Here is a 23,888-nt window from a genome sequence, read left to right as displayed (position 1 = left end):
TCCAGAGGGGTGAAAGTGAAGGATGAAGAGGCCTTGAAAGTAAAATTTTAACTCAGTTTCAGTTGTCTGGTCACTGTAAGTGAAATTCTGGGTTGCCATCTCCTTCCTAGTTTGAGGATGCTGCCTGCTTGATTAAAGTCTTTTTTTATTTTTATAATTCATGCCCATAAAATTTGAGAAAGAAAGAAATCTAAAACATCTGAGAAACGAGAGCTAGAAAAGGCAATGCCTCTTTCTGAGGCGGTGGTGACAGTACTGGATACCTGTTCTACATCAGCTCAATTAACTCAATTGACTGTGCTGCCAGATCCCATAATTCGGGGACACAGATGTGAGCACACAGCTAGGGGGGCACAGCACTGCAAATCCTGGAAAGCTACTCACAGTCCGCGGGTGTCAGAGAAGAAGTGTGCAGCAGGGCCTGTGAGCCYGCGCTCACGTCGTGCAGACGAGTCCCCGTCCGAAGGACCTGGCAGGCCACCTGGAACTGCTGCTCCTAAGAACGCTGTAAGGGCTGGGAAGGATGAAGGGGCTATGAGGGCTCCTGATCTGCATAAAACAGGGGTGGCATTTGGATTGCTCCTCTCGGRGCCTGAATGGATAAATCCTGCCCTCTCCTCCCCTCTGTGCCCCTCTGCTATCTGCTGTGGGAACTGCACAAAAGACCCTGAGTCTTCCCTTTGAATTTGCTTGTGCCTGGTGGGTTCACTGAACTGGAGCTCCAGGTTCCCCTCAAGCCCTTGGCTCAGCCCAGCTCCCCCCTGAACKCTCAGAAACTGTTTCTCCAAGCAGCCAGGGAGGCCAAGGGTTGCTAGAAAGGCCAGCAATGTCTGCGGTGCATTTCTGTGCTGCTGGATGGGCTCCAAAGACATCTCAGGTGCTGGCGAGACCTTCCAGAACATCCATTTAGAGGCTGCAGTTTCCCTTCCTTCCTGCATTATTTACCATACAATACAGGGTTGCTTAAAGGAGTGTTGCAAGCTATTTTCTGAATCCTCCTTTCCTCTCAGTGCTGCTTTATGTAATAAGCTCTCAGAAATCTATTTTGGGAGTGGCGTTTTGCAGCAGAGGGTTGTTTTGTTTGTTTGTTTTCTCCAGCTCTTGTGTCACAGACATAGAAAGCTGGTTCATTAATGCAAAGCTGCTGATGAGGACGGGGTTGCAGATACGGTCTCCTAACAGTCGCTCTTTGCTCGACTGCCCTCTCTGGAGCAGGGACGCAGAGGCTCGTAATGACAAGTGCAAGGCTGCACCCGTTAATTTGTTGCTGCAGAGCTGCTCCTGGTTATCAGAGCTGCAGGCGCCAGCTTGTTGTCAGAGTTGCTTGAGGATGGTAGGTCATATTGATTTCTTAAGGCAAGGTCCCTGATAAAGGTTTGGATCCCTGAATTATTCTTATGCTATGCAGAGCATCTGGGCAGTCTGACTATTAAAGGGAAAAAAGGCATGGACTTTGTAAGCAGCTGCATTAGAGAATGGAAARTAAAATAAAAATAAAACATGGGGTATATTTTGAGCTGGCCAAATTTAAAAATGCTCTTTTCAGAAACACCCAGAAATCCTGAGCCTTTATACCTCAGACCTTATCCTGGAAATGAGGAAACATTTTGCATTGGAGAGGCTACACTTAATTTCAAAGTTTCTCAACCACCCAGCGTTCATTTGAGCTTGTTATTTCACACTCAGCCACCCTGCTCTTACCCCGGGAGCATCTGACTGGGAAACGATTGCACTGCCACACCACATGTTCAAAGCCAGAGTGCTTGCTGGCTTCAGCAGTTTTTGGCAAAGTTCAGCGGAGTTCTCAGCTTTGAAACTTAATTGCCTCACTGCAGTAGCAACTCCAGTCTCTAAAGGCCAAAAGGAGAAAAAGAAAGGCGGGAGGTGGGAGGACAGCTGAGGATAGCACATTTCAGACGTGAGATACAATTATTTCTTTTTTGGAAGCCTATTTCTGGACACCGCTGAAGAACTGGACAGTTAAAACAAGAAAACAAATATAAAATGAAAGATCGCATTAGAAAGCATACACACCCAGACAGCATGGCAGGCAAGAGCTGGGGGACCTGTGTAATCAGAGCTATAATGATTCCATAATTTCACATCCAAACATAATTAGTTGAGGTACGTTCTTTGACAGCTAGAGATTTGTAAAATTAGGGTCAAGCAGGTTCATTTTTTTTAATTGCTCTCATTTCCCCCTCAGTGTTGTTTCTTGTCGCTTTATAACCTTCTCCCTGGGCCAAATTCATCCCTGGGGTAAACCCCTCTAAAAAAAAAGAAAAAAAAATCATGAATTTGATCCTTCTGTACCTTGGAAGCATGAAAACATGGCAGCAAATAGCTTTCTGCCTGCATGATTGGCCTGTCACGTGTATCTGCACATCTGAAGGACTGTGTGTTCAGCTTGCCAGCCGTACAAACCCAATTCCCTGAAAAATCAAACTGCAGGCTGTTCTCTGCTTCATACATTATTGCTGTCAACGACAGCAATAGCAGATAGCAGGAAACTAGCCTGCCTAATTCCAGAGAGATTAGTGTCCCCAGTTTCAGATGGCAGCCGAATGTGCAACGGGTGATTTAATATGCAGCTAGGTTTCATTAACTAGTTTGATTCCGCCTAACTGAACCAGGCAGGATCAAAAAAGCCGTCCGTGTTCAGCAGCTCGGTAAAACAGCCGCTGGGAGCCAAGGRCGCTGTTTCATTCGTTTAGGCACATCTGGATTGTCTGTGCGTTTGCTCACTCGTTCTTTCTTGATTTTCCTCCCTTATCTGAAATAGAATTGTATCATCCACAGTCTGTCAATAGGCTAAAAGTTCCTATGATTGTCGAAAACACGCATCACTTGCGCTTATGCCATCCCCAGGAAGCAAATAACAGCGACTCCGTTAACTCCATGCAGGCCAGATCCGTACAAAAGGCTCCCCAGTCAGAAACTACGGCCCAGGTTAGGGCCGATGCAGCTAAATCAACTAGCCAGGAGTGTATTTTCAGCTTTTTCATGCCAACAGCTGAGAAGAACAAAGCTGACAGCTCCATCACAGCACAAATTAAAAAGGCCAAAGATGTGTCTGGCTGCATGCGGCATAGCTGGCACCGAGTGCGGATGCCTCCCCGTGCGCTCTGCATTGCAAATGCGACAACTGCAAACTAACGTAGGTAGAAACTACGCGCGCACACACGCATATAGGTATGGATTTTCTGTGCCCTTCTCCGCAGTACAAGCCCCTGCATTAACTTAACAACTGGGAGATAGGCAGAAGGATCAAGTGATAGAAACTTTAGATAAACATACCCACATGCCGCAAACATTTCCACGGATATCACGCTGACGTAGTTTTAGCTTTGGGGAGTTTTTTGGTTTAGGAAAAATAGGAGCTCTGAATTTTTCTGGTAGATGCTCCCTGTCTTTTTTTGTACCACAAATCCTTGTAATGGTTGATTCAAATATCTAAGCCCATAAGAAGCCTTAGGTAGTTTGCGATGAAGTGTGCATGAATCACACAATATAAGATGGGGCAACAGAGATTGGATTTGTGCAATGTACAATGCTTTGGTATAAATTAATATTTACATAATCTATAAATATGCTATTTTTATACCTATATTGGATCTTTTGTCCTCCAAAATATGAGAGTCCTTCACAACACCTGAGAAATACAGCTACTTTTAGAGGACAGGATACAGCAACCTACACAAAATGGCAAATTGAAATTCTTGACAAGGTTACCAGGACGTAAGTCTTACTCTTCAAAAAAATTAAGAATCTGTAGTGTCAACAGCTCTATTCAGAAAACATTCCTTATTCAAAGAACAGCCACACGAAAGGAGGCGCAGTGGCAGTGAACCTACATAAATTTCAATTGTACTGTTAGATGTCTTGATTCTGAAGCTCATCAATAAAACAAAAAAATACGTGGGTGTCACGTAAAGGATTTTCTAAGGAGACCTAAGAAAAAGATGTTCAATATCCAGGCCCAGCGTACATACTCATGCACAACGTGCTCCTTCTGCAGCCTGTGACCTTTCAGTATCCCCTGGGAACGCTGAGTGCCACATGTCTCCTGGTCCCACGGTGGCAAAGCCAGCAGCTACTCTCCGACACCCTTCCCCTGTGCCCCAGAGCTTCCCAGGTCTCCCACACATGCAAGCACAAGGGAAGCCAGAGCAGCAGTGTTGGGTTTACTCCCTGTTGTCCTCAAAGGAGCACTTCCTCAAGCTGTTGCTTTAGTCAGACTAACGGCAAACTCTGCATTGGTTCATGGGCCTTCCTCAAGCCATAAAGACTGAAGATTCCCCAAATGTTGTTGCATTTAGCGAAAACTTAAATTCAGCAAAAAAAGATGGTACAGCTACCTTCATCCAGGATCACTCCACCCTGCGCTTCATCCCACACACACTTCATATGTGTAAGGGCATCAAGTACAGCTTTTGAGGACTGATACAGAAGGTAATGATGTGGACTTGAATCAGGATCAAAGTGTGGATGTTTCCTCAATCCAAGTCACCAGGAGTGACTTTTAGATGCTGAGTCCCGTCTACTACCCTAGGAACCTACAGCTGGCATTGCCAGGCCTTTCCATACCCTGGCCTGGGAGTTCACTGTGTTTCCTTAGCTCCTAATGAAAGCGAGGAGCCATCCACTGATATCCTATTTTAGAGGACAACAAGATAAACTCCATTAAAATGGAATTTGGATGCCAGGGAACAAGGTGAAGAGACATTATATAGTCTGGCAGCAAAGGAAACAGAGTTCCAGAAAAATAAATCACGTTAAAGCATATGCAACCACAGCTAGGACACCTGAAGTTTGCACATATGGTTGCTCCACTGGGACAGGCCTGTCTGCTGTGGGCGTGCAAATCAAAGCATTTGCATCTCATTACAGAGGCTGTGAGACATCAGTCAGGGCTAGGATGAGTGGCTGAGATTCCCGCAATGCTGTACTAGGGTGACAGTTTGGCAGCATCAGCAGTCGGATTGGCCTTTATCCTTCACAGATGTCATTGTGCTAAGGACGAGGAGGTGGGCTTTTTACAGGATGATGCTGTCTTGGCCTATGGCACACACTCAGAAATCCCAAGGTCAGCTTTCCATATATTGTAGGGTTTCTTTGGAATTCCTCCTCAGCAGCTATGGCATTTTTGGTTGCAGCAATGGTAGGAGGGACGGTGGAGAGCATCCCTGCCGGAGGATAATTCTCCAAGTCAGCAAGGCCCAGGGGCCACACAGCCCGAGTGAGCTACACTGGAGCTGCTCAGAGCATCTGCACCCAGACGGCTGCTGTGGATCAGAGGCTTTAGATGCAATAAAGGAGAAAATGTTACATTAATATTCTCACTTTTCCTCCTCTTGCCATGACACCATTCATCTCCGCTGATCTCACTTCAGGCGCAACATGAGAAGAGTGTGTGTGCAAAACTCCACCTGGGGAAACCTTGGAAAAAAGTATTTTAATCTGCTAAAGAGATTCTGCTCTCCATATGGGTTTTAAAGTTGCAACAATGTTTCCTTAATAAGGGCCAAATCTTGTCTCATTTGTACTTGCATCAATCTGGAATAATTGCACTGAAGTCAAGTTGCTAACAGCATTATAGAATAACTGTCAACCAACGATTTGAAAACTTTCAAAGTATTCAGAATTAACAGCAGTTAAGATTTACAGTGGTGCAAAGGAAATCAGAATCTGGCTCAATTTCATTACACAGAAAATAGACGAGGACTGAGAGGCGCTTTGCACAGCTCTACCGTTGCGGAGAAGCTCTGACTGTGAGATCTCCTATTTATAGCTCTGGGGAGAAAGGGTCCTGCTTCAAGTGATGGCTTTCCATTCATATTGCACTTTTGGACACACTCCACAGAATCCCATCCTCACCAGGTAATACACCTGCAACTCCTGAAGGCTCCACTACAACGGTTACTGTTTGCACCTTTTAAATACTGCATTAAGCCGTGTTCCTCAAGAGGTGTTACTGCCCGTTCTGCTCTCCCCCTTGATAAAATCACCTCCTGCTTCTGTGCTTCCTCTCAGACTCTACCTGTTTCTGTCTCAGTCTACGACATGACCTACTGAACACCCAAAACCCCAGAAATGCTGACCTTGAAAGACATGCTGAGCTCATTGGATTTTCTCCATGGGAAATATTAATACTCCAGAGAGTACTAAAGCAAACAGTACCTTATTACTCTGGAGAGACGAGCATTAGTGAAAAACAGTTTAAAATGAAAATTGGCTTTATAATGCAATCGACCTTTGAATTGGAATGTCCTCACCTTCAAACGCTCTCCCCCCTCAAACCTAAACAGTGATTGATAGTCCTACGTGTCAGGAGAGATTGAACACTTTATTTTTAATCACACCTTACAACCACGCTATCCCAAAAGCTTTACAAGACAAAGCAAGCAACGGAGTAAAGGGAGAGAAAAGAGTGATGCAGAGCCACAACACGAGGARAAGACTCGTGTGTCAAATCTGAAGCCCTCAAGAGGCAGAGGCAAGAAAGCAAGGGGAGGCTTTAAGCGATGAAGCTTGAAAAGAGCTGGAGAAGCGACACGGTGGAGAGAAACAGGACGGGAGCGTTTTGTAAAATGGATTAAGCTGTAGGAGCCGAACGCATTAGAGGCAAAGGCTTGGGGCAAAGGGAGGGCACTCAAGGACACTGCAGCAGAACTTGCAGGCGCTCGAAGTCTGTGCTGAACTTTCTGTTCCCGGCTGCCTGTTTTGGAGCGCGTGCTGGGGGATGCCTCCTCTTGGGAGCTCGCCTGCTGGAACAAGGTTATGAAGTTGCAGCTCTGCAATGCTTATGTTGTAGTGTGACGACGGCACATAGGCATGCTGTGACGCAGCATCTTTATACGGCCCTGGAAAGTCACGCTGGGGTAAAGGGACGGGATTTGCAGGCTTTACAGCCCCAGGGACCCTGCATATCCCACAGCGGTACCAATTTAGCATATGCAAAATTCAGCTGTTTCCTTCCACAGAGGACCAGAGCGTTTTGCTCAGTTCTGCTCCACGTGTTGCTCGATTCTGCCCTGCTCCCCTGAGCTGGGATTTGAATCTGCTCTGCAAACAGTAAATAGCCAGAAAGAAGCCTCATGCGCTTTGCCCAAATCTGTTCAGGGAGCCCAGGGGCCATTACAAAAGTTAATAAATATTAACAAACTGTCTTGCAAGACAGCATGTACGTTCACTGCGTCAGAGCTCGACCGTTTCTTCTCCCGCAGCACACGAGACGAGGGGCTGTGTTTGGGAAGCGGATCCCGGGACGTGGCGGGAGAGGCCGGGAGCGAGCCGGGGCCGGAGCGCGCGCGCTCGTCGGCTCCCAGCGTCTGCGCAGCCCCGCGCGCCCCAGGCAGCCCGCGGACGGCGAGACGCGAGTCCCACCTCTGCGGCGCGGGAGCGCGCTCCTTCCGCACGGAGCACCCAGCCTATAAGTACAGCCTGTTTTCATTCCTGGGGAAGCCTAGAGCAGGGGGTAGCGAGGCTGGAGGAAAGCGGAGGTGGAGCAGGTGGCTGGTGGAAGCAGAATATGCCCTCGTTACCCTGAGCCATTGAATCAGCCTTAAAAATTTTAAGGGACAGCCTTAAAAATTTGCCCTGGAGGCCTGCAAGATCCAGCCATTCCTGAGTAATAGACCTGCAAGCAGGCTGCCTCCCATTAGCCCCAGCAAGGAGGCATCAAACCTGGTTAATCGGATTTGCTGACGTGTTAACAGAGCTAGCCCCTAACACCGAGTGCCAGGCAGGGGCGTCAGGCCCCAGGCGCGTTTGCTGCCTCGGCCACAGCAGTGCAGGGCAAGCTCTTGTTTTGCAACCTCGGCGCACCCCTCGGAGGCCCCTACCTCTCGCCTGGTGCCCCCAAACGCCATGTGAACTTGGGAGGGAGGTGGGCCATGCAAAATCCCATCTCAGCACTTCTTTGCAACCGTTCTGCTGCATGCAAGGGGCCAGTCCTCCACGCCGGAGTTCCTTGCTGGGGCACACACTGCTTGCATTTTCCAGGAAAGAGCTAAACGCTAACTAACAGCTTATTTCTCGGGAAAGGGCAAGGGGCGCTGCTTCGTTCAGCCAGCTGTGATCTGAGCACGGGCCGACGCTTCTGCACTTCTCACCACCTTATTAGAGACAAACTGGCATTAACCTCACCCACGTGTAGGGCGGGCACAGATGTGTGGTCACGGAAAGCACGAGGGCTGTTTGCACTATAAATCTCAGTGTGTCTGAGACCCTGAGTCGCACAGGATGCACCAACGGCTGCATTTCCCCCCAAGTGCAAGTGCAGACCCCGCAGACAGGGCTCTGCCCCGTCTGCCTGCGCACAGCGTGCCATCCGTCGTCACACCCTGCTCCTTGGCCCAGCCAACGTGATTTCGCTGAAACAATAAATCTAAAAGCCTGCTGAGAAAGCTTTGGCCTTAGCAGAAGAGTTTTGAGAGCACCACGCTCAGACAACCTGCGCCAAGTCCTAGCCAGAACATCTCGTGGGCACACTCACGGTAATTATTATATAAGAAATAGTTTAATATGAGATTAAGTTCCTGCATTTTTTATACTGCTCAGACAAATAAAGTGCAAGGCAAGGCAAGGCAAGGAAGCAGAGGAGCCTTACAGCTGTCTCATGTCCACACACACGACTGCTGCTGCTCACCTCTTAAATAGCACAAACCTGAAATCTGTATTCCCTGAATACTCAATTCTTCCACTAACTTCTCTATACCAAGAATGCAGTGTTGGACATCATCACGCGCAGGGACAAGTCAGTATTCCTCCCAGAGCCATCTGCTTATTAGGAACGTTTTGAAAGGCTCAGGCTGAAATCTTTTTCTATAATGAAGCCGATAACGTTGCTTACGAAAGCTAAACCGCGCAGGCTGATTTGTTTTTATAGGGTTGCTGAGGAGCACCGGTTACTATTATCGATCTTTTAAAGGCCTCTGAACTGCCTATCAAAACAAGTTATTCCACGCGCACCAGAAGTAACGAAGCCTGGTTTCCTACAGCTTTGTGTCCTTTGTCCCCAAACTCTTTCCCCAGTGCGATGCTCCCTCCCCTCCCAAAGGCCAGGATCTCCCTCCTGCATTTTCTGTCTGCTTGACAGAGCAACAGGGAGCAGAAGCTATAGCTGGGTCACAACTATAAACTTGTTTATTTATTGGCTGGTTGGGAGCTGCAAACGGTGGCTGATTGCTAAATTCTGCCTATTTTGCTGTCACTGGGGGACTAATTTTGGATTCTCTATTCTATCCACTCATCAGTTTTCATAAAATTTGTAGGAACTTCATTCTCTTTGAGATTTGATGAGTCTAGCTGAAATTTGACCAAAAGTTCTTTTCTGAGGGGAAAGGGGAGCAGTAGATAGTGCTGCCTGACTGCATGCCTATCTGAAAATCAGGGTAAAAGTCCATCTAATAAGGAACTACGTAGATTTTGCAACCAGATACACAGAAAAAAAAACAATCTCATTAAGTCCTAGATACTCTTTACCAGCTTTGTAGCTGTATCTGATAATGATTCTTCTTACACAGACTATTTAATGAACACACCTAGGACCTGGCAACTGTGTGACTGTCAGAATACTGACGTGATGAATATTCACATCAGGATGTTGCAATTTAAATGACACAGATACCATTAAAATGGCAGGGTCCAGAGTGCAAAAACAAACAGAAAAGCTCTGAGAAATGCAAGCCCTGAAGCTGGCCACTTGCTGGTGAGAGCTTTGCACCTCTTCTACAAGACAGGAGAGTTAGTAGCCTTTCCTTTCTCAAGCTTTGGTTTTAAGTGGATGTTTGGGCGGGGGGAAATTTCCTACAGTTGCTAACAGACCTTCAGCTGCGCTGGCACTAGCAACACAGGAGGAGCGTAGGTGTGAAGCAGTGTGGATGCATTGCAACTGTGTAGGAGCACGTGTTCACAGGACAGTGCTAACGAGTATTAATCAGCTTCAGATAGAGTATGCCGATGCACAGACGCCCAGAGAGGCGCGGGCAACGAGGCCAGTGCACCAGATCTACGCACCTGGTTACCTTTGCTGGAGAGCACGTGGTTAAACACGGACACAGGCACGCTCGCGGGAGAGCAGGCCCATGCAAACGCACACCTCCGTGAGCGCGAGTTCAGAGCGCCTAAGAAATTGTCAAGCGTGGCGGTGACAACAGCGAAGTGGCCAGGCATTGGGCTGCGCAAATACTTTCCTCCAAAACCTGAAGACTTCCTTCTCATTGCCTTCCAGCTCTGATCTGATTCTGGGATGAACAGTCTCCACGGAGGAGGAATTTGGTGATGGGGAAATAGGCTACCAGGACTATCACAAAACAGAGGATGAGCTAGGACCAGGGAGTGCCTGGGCCTACAGAGCATGGCTGTGCATCACGCAGGCTCAGCGAGGGCTGAGGTACGCAAGGACAAAGCAGCAGCTATTAGATCAATATCTCAAAGATGCCTTCAAACTTTGTTTATCTTCAGCCACCAGAAGAGTTTAGTCTCGTGTGAACAATTCACTCCTCAGAGTCCCACCACATCCAACAGAGATAATTATATTGAAATAGGCCTTCTATTGACTCTTTTCTCTCAAATAATTGATAAGCCTCACTTTGATGGGCCTCAGCCCCGGTTGCGCCCAAGGTCTGGGCTAGTTCCAACCGATCTCACTATCTAAAGCACCAGAAACAGGTGGTGTTTACAGGACTTGCAAGAAGAAACTGGATTTTTGTGCAAAGAATACAAGTCTGAAAGCTGCACTGGGAAGCATAATTTATCCAAAACAAACACTACCCAGGCACATTTGTTTATGTATCCCTCTGCTGTCTTATTTCTTCTCTTTTTCCTTCTTCTTTCCCATTCTTCCTCACTTTCCTTATGTCTTCTCCTCTCAAGGAGAGATCCAGCATCCATCAAAGTCAAGAAGGAAATATCCACAGATTTCAGTGGTCTTTGAAGGCTTTGAAAGACCACCTTCCCCCTAGGCAGGGGACACAAATCATCTCTGTTAGTTTCAGTATGTCCAGGCATGGGGAGATCATTAAACTAGTGAACTAAATGAAAGGCCTGAGAGAGATTATCTGGGTCCCTCTCCCTGACCCAGTTGAGATTTTTTTTTCCCAGGGCCAAAGAGATGAAGGCCATGCTGTGCCATGACAGACCCAAGAAGCTTTCAGGACACCACAGAAGAGACAGCTTTGAAGGCTGAGCTTGCTCTCATCCACTTGATGGAGTGGATGGACTATTCTGACTGTAATTTCTGTTCTAATGACAACTTAAAAAAAAAAGTTTTAGGCACTCATGTCAGTACCACTTGAAATCTCGAGCTTCATCATGACACCTCCAGTCTTTCATCGCGCTAGCTGGAAAACACCCTTTCCAGCCAGCCTAGCCGAAAGAAGAGATCCAGAAGCTTTGTCATTTACCAGCTCTAGCTAATTTCTACAAACACCTGGAGTGTGCAGTCCAGCTTCAACATCTGATTGTGTGCATGCTCCTTCTCTGCCTAATTTTCTGTTACTCCCTTGTGCTTTTTGTTTAACAAGAATCTGGCCTAGCTGGCAAAGGCCAAAACTTTTGTTGTACTGTGGGGGGTAAGTGATGAGAAGGACAACTGGAAGAAATACATTCAGTATTTCATTTGTCAGGCGTCAGAAAAAAATGAGCAATGTCCCTGCTTCTAAAGCGATAAGGCTACAAGAACTGCCTTAATCTTTGCTATTCTTCCCTGACCATTTTTGTTTCTGTCTTGTTTTTCCTCAAGAAAACAGATGTGGATTTAAAAGCAACAACAGCTAAAGTCCGTTTTTACTACTTTCTTCTCCTCCAGTCATAACAAGAATTAAAATCTCCTGTAAATCATCACACAGTCAAATGAGGAGGATTATTTTGCTGTTAAAGTCATGGAATTCATAAGAAGAAAGGGAATAAGGAACAATTTAGAAATTAAATCCTGATACAGGAATTCTGCCCATTTTCAAAACTGTAATTGCAGGTTCTCTTTTTTCCCCTGTATCTTTATACAGGTCTTTATACAGATCTTTTCTATAAGGCTAGAAAGATTTTTAATGATACTGTCACATTAGTGCTTTTGGATGTGGAGAGCCTGCTCTAGGATGCACCGCAGGCAGCAGTGGAGGGACCTGGCTGGAGCTCAGTGCAGCTCCCTCCAGCTGGAGCACTTGGATTTCCGTCCTGTTCCCAAGGAGAGGGAGAGCGTGCACAGAGATGTCACTCTGTCCTGGATTCAGGATGCAGCCAGGTTATACACCCAGAGCCGAAACTGTCCCTGCGTCCCACAGTTCAGGCTGCGGGCTCTCCAGCTCGCTTATCCCACCAGAATTAACTTGGAAGGCTCTGCTGTTCCCCTCGGCCTCGCTCTCCATTCCTCGCGAAGAGCTGAGGCATAGAGACCCCCCGGAGCAGGCTCCGCGCAGCCAGCGCGCGCCCCGGCCCCTGCTCCCCGAGCACAGCTAAGATCTGAACGCTGCAGCCGAACCCGGCTCTGCTCTGCGGCTGCRGCTGGGACTCGCCGGGGCTTCGAGCGAGCTCCGCTCAGGTCGGGACGAGGCTCTGGGCTGAGCCCCGTGGGAAGCCGCAATGGAACAAAACGGACTACAAGGCTGTTGGACTTACTTTTTCCCTTCCTTACATTAACTAATTAGCTTTCCTGCTCATTAAAGTCCCTCCAAGTGTATCAGTTACCCAGCTCCGATGGCAGAGACGGTTCGAGAGCCCCGAGCGCAGCCAGAGGAGTTGGAGTTCAGCGCGGCACGCCAGCGGGGCGAAGGATTGGGTTACCCGCGCGTCAGCGCGCTCCTGACCTCCCCCGGGCGGCAAGGCTGGACGGTGCTCAGGAGAGCGGAGAGGAAATGCCTGGAAAACAGCGCAAGAAGCATCTTCCTAGGAGCTGCAAGGGGAAACCGGCGTTGTGGCAAAAGATAAGAGAAATATTGCCATTCCTATATTCACCTATTCGCCTATTCCCACAGGTGAATTTGGGTCAGCCCCCGTTTTTCCAAGCCAGTTTGCCCATCATTTGTCACAGTAATTTCGTATTTGTGAACTGCTCTTGTTGCCTCCGTTAGCTGCGTTCTTTGCACTGCCTCGTGCCTGCGCTGTACATTCCCCATCTGCCACAGACTATTTCAGCCGCACTTACCTCAAATGCAAATAATTTCTTGAGCACTAACAAAAAAGGTAACAGCACTGACATTGTATCTGTTAATCTTAAACCACTATATTCAGTTGGTTACATGGATGAAGATGCATTGCTCAGTGCCGCTGAATACTTAAAAGCACTGAGACAATAAGAATGCATTAAACTTTTATCTCCAGTGCTACAGCTACAATAAGCAATCAAAGAAATTGCCACTCTCCCAGGGCTCTGGATTGCCTAAAGGAAACTAACTTTTGTCTGTGTGTGTGTATGAAGAAGGATGGATAAAAGGATCTCAAATACCAGCTGCAGTGTGTTTGGCTACTTTGCGTTAGTTAAATGATGAGTGCTGAGTGTTGCACAAACCTCAGAAGAAGACAATTTTGTACAGTCATGTATAGGGAGGAAAAAATAAGATATTTTGCACTCCAAGGATTTCATGATCAAGCCTTTTCTTTTTTTTTTTTTAACATCACACATTTAAAATTTACAGCAGACAATTACCAACCCGATATTCCTTTCAGAGCCACGTAGTAAAAAAAAAACCCTTCATATAAGTCTTTCCTTCACTTGACTTAACTTTTGGGCACCTGTATCTCACTGCATGACAAGGATATCTCACCTTTGTGTGAGTGATAGCAATAGCAGAACAATCAAATCATGATATAGTTTCTGAAACTACACCAAACTAATTAAAATTAAATTGCATGTTCCTTTTGAATCTATTCTCTGGCCATTTGACAATGTAGAAATTTCATTTCTCATGAAAGATCCACGAAGTGGCCATTTTTCTCATGAAATATGCATGAATTATAAAATTCCTTATGCTCTTGAGAAAATAAATTGCTTTCATCTCAGAAAAATGCTGGTTTATAATGCCAGAACACTTACTTTCTCTTTTTTGACTCTTTTTTGATCGTGGTGGCTTATGAAAAGCAGGTGCTTGAGATGTTTCAGCCTTCTAATGGGAAGGGAAATACTGTTTAAACAACAACAAAAAGAAGGCTGAGAGATAATTCCGAAACAAGCCTTTGCTTTTCAAAATGTTGCCTTGATGGCTTTTTTTCTCCCACATTCCCACAATAGGCAAAATTCTGTGGTAAGAAATCATAGTATTTAAATAACTTTCTATTTTCAATCTACTGTCTCTGGGATTCACATTTCTGTGTTTATGTTTTCTTTGTACAACAGATAAAACCGTGTGAGTATCGAGAAGCTGTTTGCTACAAGGCCTGTAGCACCATTTCCTCAGTTTGATTAATACAGCTCTAAGAAAAAAAAGTCCCCATTGCTCTCTGTGCACAATTGTCTCACTTACGACAGCATTTTTCATCAAAGAATCTGAAAGCGCTGCCCCAAGAACTAACGTTACATCTGTTTCACAGTGTACTAAAAATAATACTTTTAAGAAGTCCTCTAATGTGGAATAACTTTATTTTTTTTTTTTTTTAATCTCCAGCATGAAGCATTTTGGTTTCAGTCTTTAAAAGCGAGAAAAGACTGCAGGCTGCAGGCCTCGGTTTTAAGAGTGCCTCTGGTGCAAGCTGCCCCAAGCCCTGCAGCGCGGAACAGCCCGGCCCCGGGACGCCCACATCAGGGCGCAGCTGACGGTGTCGGATCGTGGCCGTGACCGTGCTCTCGAGACACAGCGCTCAGGGCATCACAGTCAACAAGCCTTTGTGTCAGGCAGAGCTGTTTGCACAAGGAGCGAGTGTGTGGGCAGCATGAAGCTCCACCGAGCAGACTACTTCGAGCTTTAAGCATTTCTAACTCTGCTGGTGTCTCCCTTGGTTCAGGATGCTCATAGCAACTTGGTCTTTGCTTTCTTTCATTGCTTTCCAGCACCAGAAGGATACCAAACTTACGTGCTCTCATCTCATCCCCAAAATATCAGGGGATATTTTAAAATTAGAGGCAGAAAAACATTTCCCTTCGCAAACGAAACAACCATGTGAAAAAGGAGCTGCTCTCCTTCTCATAATGGGAAGGGACAGGGAGAACGGGACACGCAAGCCTAAAATGAAAATCTCAGGATGGAGATCGCATGAAGAAATGTGGTTTTGTTCCTTGAGAAAAAGCAGCATCTTCCTGAGACCCATCGTTTTGATTTACTGTTTCACATGTAAATAATTTACTAGGCTAAAAGGTCACAAGCTCCAGGTCCCTGGAGAAGGGAGGAAAACTGTAAGCTGTAAATAAGGGACAAGTAACTTATGCGGAAAACAGTGTGTTATGAGGCTATGCACAGATATACACATGCATATATCCACGAAGAACCAGGCTAAAGCAGAGCTCCGGAATCAGCCTGTGGAAGCAGAAATGCCCTCTACTGTATGTTTGCTCCCCCTTGAACTTGACTTGAGAGTGGGAAGTACAGTGAGTATGATCTTTGGGGATAGAAATTACACTTTTAAATTAGATCTATGATGCCCAGATGTACTGCTGATGGATGCATGCAACAGAGGGGCAAAAGAAATTAATTTTCAACCTACTTGTTTTCATCTTTTCATTCTCTAATGTCAGGGTAATTGCTCCTCTACTCCTGGATGTGACAGAGTCTAGTCTTTTCCTCTCTCCAGAAGGTAAGTGAACAGCTGTTTTCATTTCTGACACCAGCGTATTTCCAATCAGCTGTCAGACAGCAGTAAGTCCCTAAATGCTTGCAGTATGTCACACTTTCCTCCCGCTCAGTCACTCTAAATATGAGGTTTTGTTCCCCAGTTTGAGGTAGGATGGGGCTGAAGAGAAGAAAAGGGTCAAATCACTTCCTATTACAAACTACAGAGTTCCAGGGAAGAAATCTGGGGAAAAAAAAGATGTAATAAAAGCAAGCAATGGAGCACTGACTAACACAGCACCTTATCCTGACACAGATACTAAAACAGAAAGATCAGAAATAAGCAGCAGTTGATCCCGTGCACATCGCTCCTCACAGTGGTTTTTTACAGCAGTACTGCCCTCAGTAGTAAAATCTGCAGTATAGGAAGCGAGGTACTGCTACGGCTCAGGCGAGAGAGTACAGGCTCTGGGAAAGGTAAATACTGCACTTTGAGAAACACAAATTTGTCTAGCAGCTTGCACAGCTAGTCTAGGTTTCTCACTTTTAGTTCTGTCTCTGACACYGCATTCCAGAGTAATCACAAGTAAGTCATTTTAACGTCAAAAAGCCTTCATTTCCCTGCATACAGGGAGAATTATTGAATTCATCAGCTTAATAGGTAAATTTTTTATAAACATTTAGAAAGCATGTGAAATCCGCAAATAAGACAGTGCAAAGTATTATATTATACAGATACACCACGAGGTTTCATTTGCCAATCTAGCATGGAAAACAACCCACTTTTGCATATATGGCAATAATATTTATATTATTTTCCCTACATGCTTTCAGCCTTTCATAATAATGGAAACAATGATATAAGAATGAACCGCAGTGACATTTCTGTTTGAAGACACAGCATGTGTGTCCTCTAAAAAATTCTGCAGCAGCTCTGCTTTACAAATATACTTTCCCTGAGTACTTAAAGATACAGTACTTAGAACTCAAGGTTGCTTCAGTTATGAGATAAAACCCACCGAAAAGATATAGGGAAAAACCACCATTCTAGAACTGTGTGTGTTATATACAAATTCTGTCTACCTAAGTCTAGACAATGCCCATTACTACAACATTCATTCACAAAAGGTATATTATGCATATACACAGGCATCTACATACATTTTACACATAAAATAAACTAATGTATAAATTGAATATAATATATGGTATCAGTAACATTAAAACTGCCATAGGACCCAATCTTGCAAGCAACAGATATAAATCAAACTTCAAGGGTAAATCTATTGTAATACTTGGAATCATTACCCTTAATAAAGTTATATGTTTGCTTAGGCCAGAGCTACATTTGCAGGTTTGGGGCTTTAGTTTGAGCTGTGGCCAGTTCAGAAAGTGTGCCATACATAGAGCATACATTCCATGGATAATATGTTGCCCAACATGAATGTCAAATGTGTAGGGAATATAGATTTTCTTCCTGGGCTTTGGATCTTTTGAAAGGCTGGCAGGCTGAGTACATGTTGTACATTCTTCAGGAGAGAATTATGGGCTGGGTGAACATTCCTTCGACTTCTCAACTCTTTCAATAATTTGCCACCTGTGTAGCCAAGCTGTTCGTTCTGTAAATCTACGGGATCTAAAAGCTCTGGCACTTCCTCTGGCTGCCAAAGAAAGCTCACTGCAGCACTGACCCCAATCCATCCAAACACGCAGCGCATACTGCATTAACTAGTTCAAGGTTTGATGCAAAGATTAAACAACACGCTTGCCAAACGGACCAAGCTGACACACACATACTTGCTCTACTTCACAGATTTCTGCGCTGCTCTGTAGTTACCACCAAGGTGCACAGGCCTAGGGTTATATTCCAGAACACAGCTCCATCCCACCWTGTGAAAGGCCCAGAATCAGAGCTTCTGCAAAATGATACTACCCTACAAAAGCAGGCAAACTCGGCCCCAAGCCAGTGGGTGTTGCTTGTATTCTCTTAATGGAGAAGAAAAGAGCAAATCTGGTCTCATTGGTACAGCTGCCAGATCACCTTGGTTTATAGTCAGCTTGCACTAAATTGTACTTTCAAGTTCTCATGCACAGATGTATTGGGGCAATATCTAGGTTGCAAACACACCAGGGGAAACGCTCACCTGCTAATAAGAGCAAACCAGATTTGGGTCTGTTCCGTTGGAAGTCCCAGCTCAGGGAGACAGGGAGGTAGCTTCTGCAGCTCCTAGTCAGGAGCAGTTGGGTTTTTTGCATGGTACAAGCTAAGACTGTCTTAGCATCAACCCCAGCTTCAGCAGCATTTTACAAGGATATTGACTTGCTGGAGCAGAAGTGTGCCCCATTCGTGGTCCTCTCCAGCTGCTGTGACCCCCTTCCAAGCCAGAAAACATTTTCTGCGGAGGGAATTGCAAGAGGTGGTGATGTGGTCTAGCACCAATGTTACTTTTAATGGCAAAAAATATCATACGGCAGACGCCTGTTTTAAGCCACTAGGCTGAGGCAACAAAATTTGAAGTGCAACTTCAGAAGGGCCCTGAAATTGTTTCCCTTCATTTTTTGATGGCATGGAAAGATTCCTGTGGTACTTTTTCTATACAAATATTAGTAAGGCAATCATTAAAGTTCATTTAACCTTTTTTATTTGTAAATTGATTGGCTTTACAGAGGGAAAATCCTATTCAGAGACAGGAATGCCAGCACACCTACTGAGCTTTTCCTGATCTCCTTCTGGGGTTGATCATGAATCTCTTTGCATTGCTCTGGCAGGAGATTTGCCTCTATTGCTCTGCTCCAAATCCTTCCTCAGCACTGAGCTCTGCAGAACTGGAAAGGAGGGATATCTTGAAGCACTGAGAGTTCRCGTCTGCATTCATTTTCTTTAAATTTAGATGGACATAGTAGCATCTGAGCCTTTATGCTTATTGCCTTTATCTGCAATTTCAGAACTGTCCCAAGCAATCTCTACTCCCAGCCATTACTCCTAAATTACTGACACAGCTTGTAATTTACTATTACAGTTTTGACATCTGATTTTCCCCAAACATATTGAGCTCCTTCTCCTCTTCCCAAACCCAAAACACACAGGAAATGGAAAATAACAGTCCGTATTCAAAGCTTTGTGGCTTAGTCTATCAAGAAAATCGGCACTGTCGCTACAACCAGAATTTTTAAACAGAAATTACCAGAGTTCAATCATTTTCTTACTAGCAATCTGAATGCGCTTGCGTGAGCGAGCGAGYGGGAGCGTGTGCCTGTGTAGGTTGCCCGCCTCCTCTGCAATGGTCTCCATTGTAATTCAGTCTGCATTTCAGCAAATACAATGCCTGGCTAAAGCCTCCTATTCCAGATTTCTCCGTCTAATCATTGGCAAGGGCAAAGCTGTTAGAAACTAGACTCAATAACTGGCTTTTTAATTTTGTGGCCAGAGGTTGTCAGGACAGGGAAGAGAAAACTGCCAACTATTTCTCTATACAAGCTGTGTCTTTTAACACTGATATAGGAGCTGGGGGTGGAAAACCTGAAGAGAGGAAAATGAACCTTCTCTTCCTCCCAGCCATAGTGATTGCCTCCACCATAAATCCTACGATCAGAGGCTTATATTTCAAATCATTCGGTAAGAAAAGACTAAACACGTCATCTAAGGAAGAAAGCTTGTCAAATGCGCAAAAGCCAATAGTTCATCTGGGATCAGAGTAACAAAAGCACCACTCAAAATATCAGCGAGTTGAGAAGGAACGTAGACCCCAGAGATGCTCCTGGAGATGACTATCTCCTCCAATACTCATAACAAATGGGAGAGTCAGGTCTGTACTAAATGAAAAGTGCAGTGAGGACTTTTAATCCCACTTTCTATAATTTGCTGAGTAAATGAATATCAGTAATGAAGCAGCATTAATTTGGGCTCTTTGCCCATAACTCCTCCCCAGAGAAAAGGGACATTTCACCTTCCTTCTTACTGATGAATAGGTTTCCTTAATCAGTGCTAGCTTGGTTTTTGGCCTAGAGGACAGAGGGGTAACAATTTGCTTCCTTAACGATCCTGGAGCAGAGGGAAGGGGTTTGTGAGGACTGGAGGATCACCAAGCCCTCCTGTTTCAGGGGGAACRCAGGGAGGGCGTGCTTTGGGTCCTAGCTTGGGACCCAGTAAGCACAGATCTGTGTCTGAGACAGGTACGAGACATGCTGGGCTATTGTAAGATCAGTTTTACTATTCATTCTCACCAGCTGCTGTTTATATAATTGGATAACGAACTAGGTGCTACATAAAAGGAAGGTGCCTATATTACACATCCCTGTCTCTGCCTAATCATTGCAGGATGCAAGATTGCAATCTCTTGCATAAATATGTAACTCCATCATTGGTGTTCAGCAAAAGCTGTGGTGAAGTTTCCTTCTTTCAGTTCTGAACAGTCACAATTTAAGCCCTGGCACTGAATAAGACAAAAGTCTCCTCTGAGAGCTGCGCCGGTGGCTGGAAGACTTCCATTTTGTGTAGCTCAGGCACAATGTGCATTTGTGATATACTCTGCCCCACTGGCTAGTTCTGCCTCTACAGCAGCAGACCTTACCCTGAGCGCTGGAGCGAGGCAGGTAATACCAGGTCTGCTACGGGGATTTCCATCATTAAAAGCATAAGGTGAGGTAGAAAGCTGGCTTCCATAGCTCGGGAAGGGAACGGACTCATATCCTCTGGCAATCAGTGAGACAATAAAACAGAATACAGGATGCACCCCCCAAAGTTAACTGCATTCCTACARGCTTAATGAAAATAAGTGTCTGGGTGGAAAGAGAGCCAAATGAGTGCCATCACTGTAGCAGAGGGTAACTTTTTCTCTGTGATATCATAATTTCCGCGAAAAAGAGATGCTAGTTAGCAGCTTTTGTGAAAGCAGAGAGGCAGGAAGGGAAAAAAGGAGGCTGAAAGGGCAGGAAACCTGAAAGAAGGCACTGACAGCAAAATGAAAGAAAAAGGACTGAGCTCTGGCTCTGATCTTCTGTAATAGAAAGCAGGACTCTGGAATGGAGAACCTTTATAAATTCAAACTATGATTAAGTGCCCTCATCTCTCCTGGTTGCCCAAACAGGTTTCAGGAGGGTTGTAAGGCAGGGAATAGTGGTGAAGTTGTTCCTGTTTAAGAAACAGACTAAAAACCAGTGATTTGATTGCTGTTTTGATCCCAGAACATTCTTATATTTTTTTCTCCTAAGCTAAGCTTTCTTCCTCAGATTTATAAGCTTGTCCCCCCCACACACACACACACACCCTAACCATTAAACATATCATGAGAATTGGGTCTTCAGAGGCAGCAGAAAACAGGTAAGATTTCTCCCTTCCTGAATCTCCTACTGACTAGAMCCATAAAAAACTGCCTAAAGCATTTCTGGGTATAGATATACGAGAGTTTCACAGATCTCTTAAATTCTGTATCAGAGATCTGATGGAAGGAGAGGTCCAGAATTCTCCTCACTGGGGCCTAGATTGTTTTATCTAACTCACCCCAGTTTAATATGTTTGCCTATGTGCTATGATGATGGGCAAAAATATCCAGGTAGATTAGACTGAGTACTGTCTTTTTCTTCTGCTTCAGTTACAGACCTCAAAACCTTTTACCAACACTGCTTGACCTAGGTCTCACAGCCAGCCATCCTGTAAAAAGAACTTATGAATCCTTGTTTGCCCTGCTGACTACCAAGTTACTCCTCTCCCCACATCCTGAAACACCAGCTACAYGTCCTTTTGTGCCACGCTGAGACATCAATCACTTCATCCACCTACAAATAAAGGAAGGGGCATAACATAGTGATTGTGATTGGTGCTTCRCTGATAACACAGCATCAGCACCGGYCTCCCACCGCAGCACCGCCAACAAGACAGTTCTGTACGAGCTGTCATGGCTGGGGAAGGTGACAGCCGTTAACACAGGCAAGAGGGTGCTCTTAGTGCTGCAGCTGGAAGACATCCTGGGTAGAAGAGTTTTGCACTAAGGCCTTACCTCTGCGGCATCATAGATGCTCACAGTCTCTTTGAGGCATTTGTTAATCGGGAGGAATTTTCATTTGCGGCAGCCCCAAGTAAATCCCGGACTGGATTCTCCTAAATGCAACATGTTGTTGTCGAGAGCACAAAAGATAGATTGTTATCGCCTCTCAGGTTGCTTTTGGGTGCTCACTCACAGCCCCTCTGCTGTGCATTTGGAAGAAGCACTTCCAAGGACAGAAGAAAATTCATGCAAAAATCACTTTCTCCTCAGCTCCCTTCCTGATACTGAATCTGCCTAAGCGATTGCATTTTATGAGACATCCCTCCGGCTTCTAGTGCTTGTTCCCTAATGACGCTAATCGATTAATAACGTCTCTGCCTCCCAGTGTGACAGGAGAGGACAGGAYGTGCTGCTCTYRCTGCCAGCTCATCTCAGGGAAAATTGCTGCTGTCAGTGGCGCTGCCAGCTTGGTCCCAGCGCACACCCTCGGGGTGCCCTCTGCTGGGACGATCACTTATCCCCGTCTGCCCTTACCTGCTGCAACACTCCCCACCCCAAATGGGGAAAAACTGCACGGTGTTCTGTTCTCAGCCCCTGCAGCCAGTAACCTGGTTGAATTCCTGTCTCATCCCCCCCTTAGGTGACTGATCCACAGGAAGAGTCACAGCCATATACCCTAAAAAATACAGAATGACGAGATAAAGACTCGTATAAAATTTTTGTTTCAAAAGAGAATTTTTTATGGAGCTGGTTAGAGAAGTCGCCCACGTGTCATACACTGCCTAGTGCCTCTGAGCACCCCCCCCCCCTTGCCTGCACGGCACTAAATTAAGAGAAATGTCAGGGCCTGTTCATGCTGCTGTATGCAGTATATTGGTATAAGGCTTGAATGAACAGTACATTAACATGTTCCTGTGGATCTCACTGGGACAGGGTATTATGGTAATTACATTAATGCAGGCCTGTAAAAGGGGACCTCTTCACAGAAACAACAGCACTCACAGTAGCACGAGGCTGTTGAATTCTTAGTCTCCATGATTCTCCTGTAAGCTGGTCACAAGCGACCAGAAGAAATGACTGCTAGCAGTTGTCAGGAAGGAATGCGATGCCACGGATACTTCTGAATGCCTAGATGACTTATGGGGGCTTTATACCCAACTTTGAAATAGCCAGCACTGGCTAGTGACAGAGACAAGGCATTAGGCCAGAGGGACAGCTTCCCCACTCCAGCGGGATAGCACCRATACATCTCTGCAGAACACTACAGTTCCAGATGCTTCTGTCAAGGTAATGCTTAGGGTTTCTAAACACTCCCATCTTTTTTCCTCTTCTCTCTTCATAGYCGCCAGATGGAAAAGGACAGCTCGTGCTGCTTCTCAGAGCTGCTGAATTTTAATCAGGTGAAGGACAATGTTTGCATACACTGTATGCAAAACGCTGACACACCTATGCCATGCACCTCTGCAGAGGACTGGATTATTACATTCCTGAATACCTTATTCTCCTGCACTCAAAATGGGAATATTCTGATGTGTCATATTCTTTCTTACAGTTCCTACATTTGTACAACATAACTAGATCAAAAGATAAAACCAATACATGGAAKTTGTACCCTGTGCTTTGTCATAGCTTCCAGACGTAATCAGGATAATGAACGACACCAACAGCCTAAGAACACACAACAGAGAAGGCACCTTCAACACCCGTCCCCTTCCGTCCATTCGCTCAGCAGGGACCGGTATCTGGGTGGACCTTTGACACAAACCTTCCTCTTGCTAGGTGCAATAACGAATCAAATTCACGTCCTGGCGGAGAGCCGGGATGATCTCATGCAAACTGATTTTTTTCTACATTTGCTTCTCAAAGACTTGAACACCCAGCGCAGCAGCGCCCCGGGCAGGCCCTGCCGCTGCCGTCGCCGCGGCCGGCTGCAGCCTCCTGGAGCAGCCTGCACGCCCAGCGCCCACGCGGGCTGCGGGCCCGCACCCACCCGCGCACTCCTCTGCGCCCTCTCCCAGGAGCACGTTGGCCCCACGGCGTACGGTTGAGCGCAAGCTGGCGGCGTGACAGAATGCTCGGAGCCCTCAGGGGCTGCCGCGCGCGCTCCGGGCTTCCTGCAGCGCCCTGTGACCACGGCACGGCACGCAGCCTCGCCACGGCAGCCGGCACCACGCCGCCCGCCACGGGGCGGCCGCGGCCGCCAGCG

At 46.0% G+C, this 23,888-nt stretch overlaps 2 protein-coding genes across 6 annotated transcripts in view; one reads left to right on the top strand and one right to left on the bottom strand.

The window, feature by feature from the left end:
* LOC146599723 (uncharacterized) overlaps positions 1-23,888 on the bottom strand; it is a 231,684-nt gene that overhangs the window by 49,479 nt on the left and 158,317 nt on the right. The window lies entirely within an intron of this gene.
* The window catches only part of BOD1 (biorientation of chromosomes in cell division 1), a 6,840-nt gene continuing 5,907 nt past the window's right edge, over positions 22,956-23,888 (top strand). Inside the window, exons 1-2 of the mRNA XM_085298027.1 lie at positions 22,956-22,969; positions 23,025-23,082. Of these exons, the coding sequence (XP_085154153.1) occupies positions 22,956-22,969; positions 23,025-23,082 (72 nt within the window). The remainder of the gene's footprint in view (positions 22,970-23,024; positions 23,083-23,888) is intronic.

Source organism: Rhea americana, unplaced genomic scaffold (assembly GCF_003343005.1).
Source record: "Rhea americana isolate MKP2758 unplaced genomic scaffold, rheAme1 scaffold_135, whole genome shotgun sequence".
Lineage (NCBI taxonomy): Eukaryota > Metazoa > Chordata > Aves > Rheiformes > Rheidae > Rhea > Rhea americana.
Note: the sequence above shows the minus strand (reverse complement) of the source record. Positions and strands in the feature narration are given on the sequence as shown.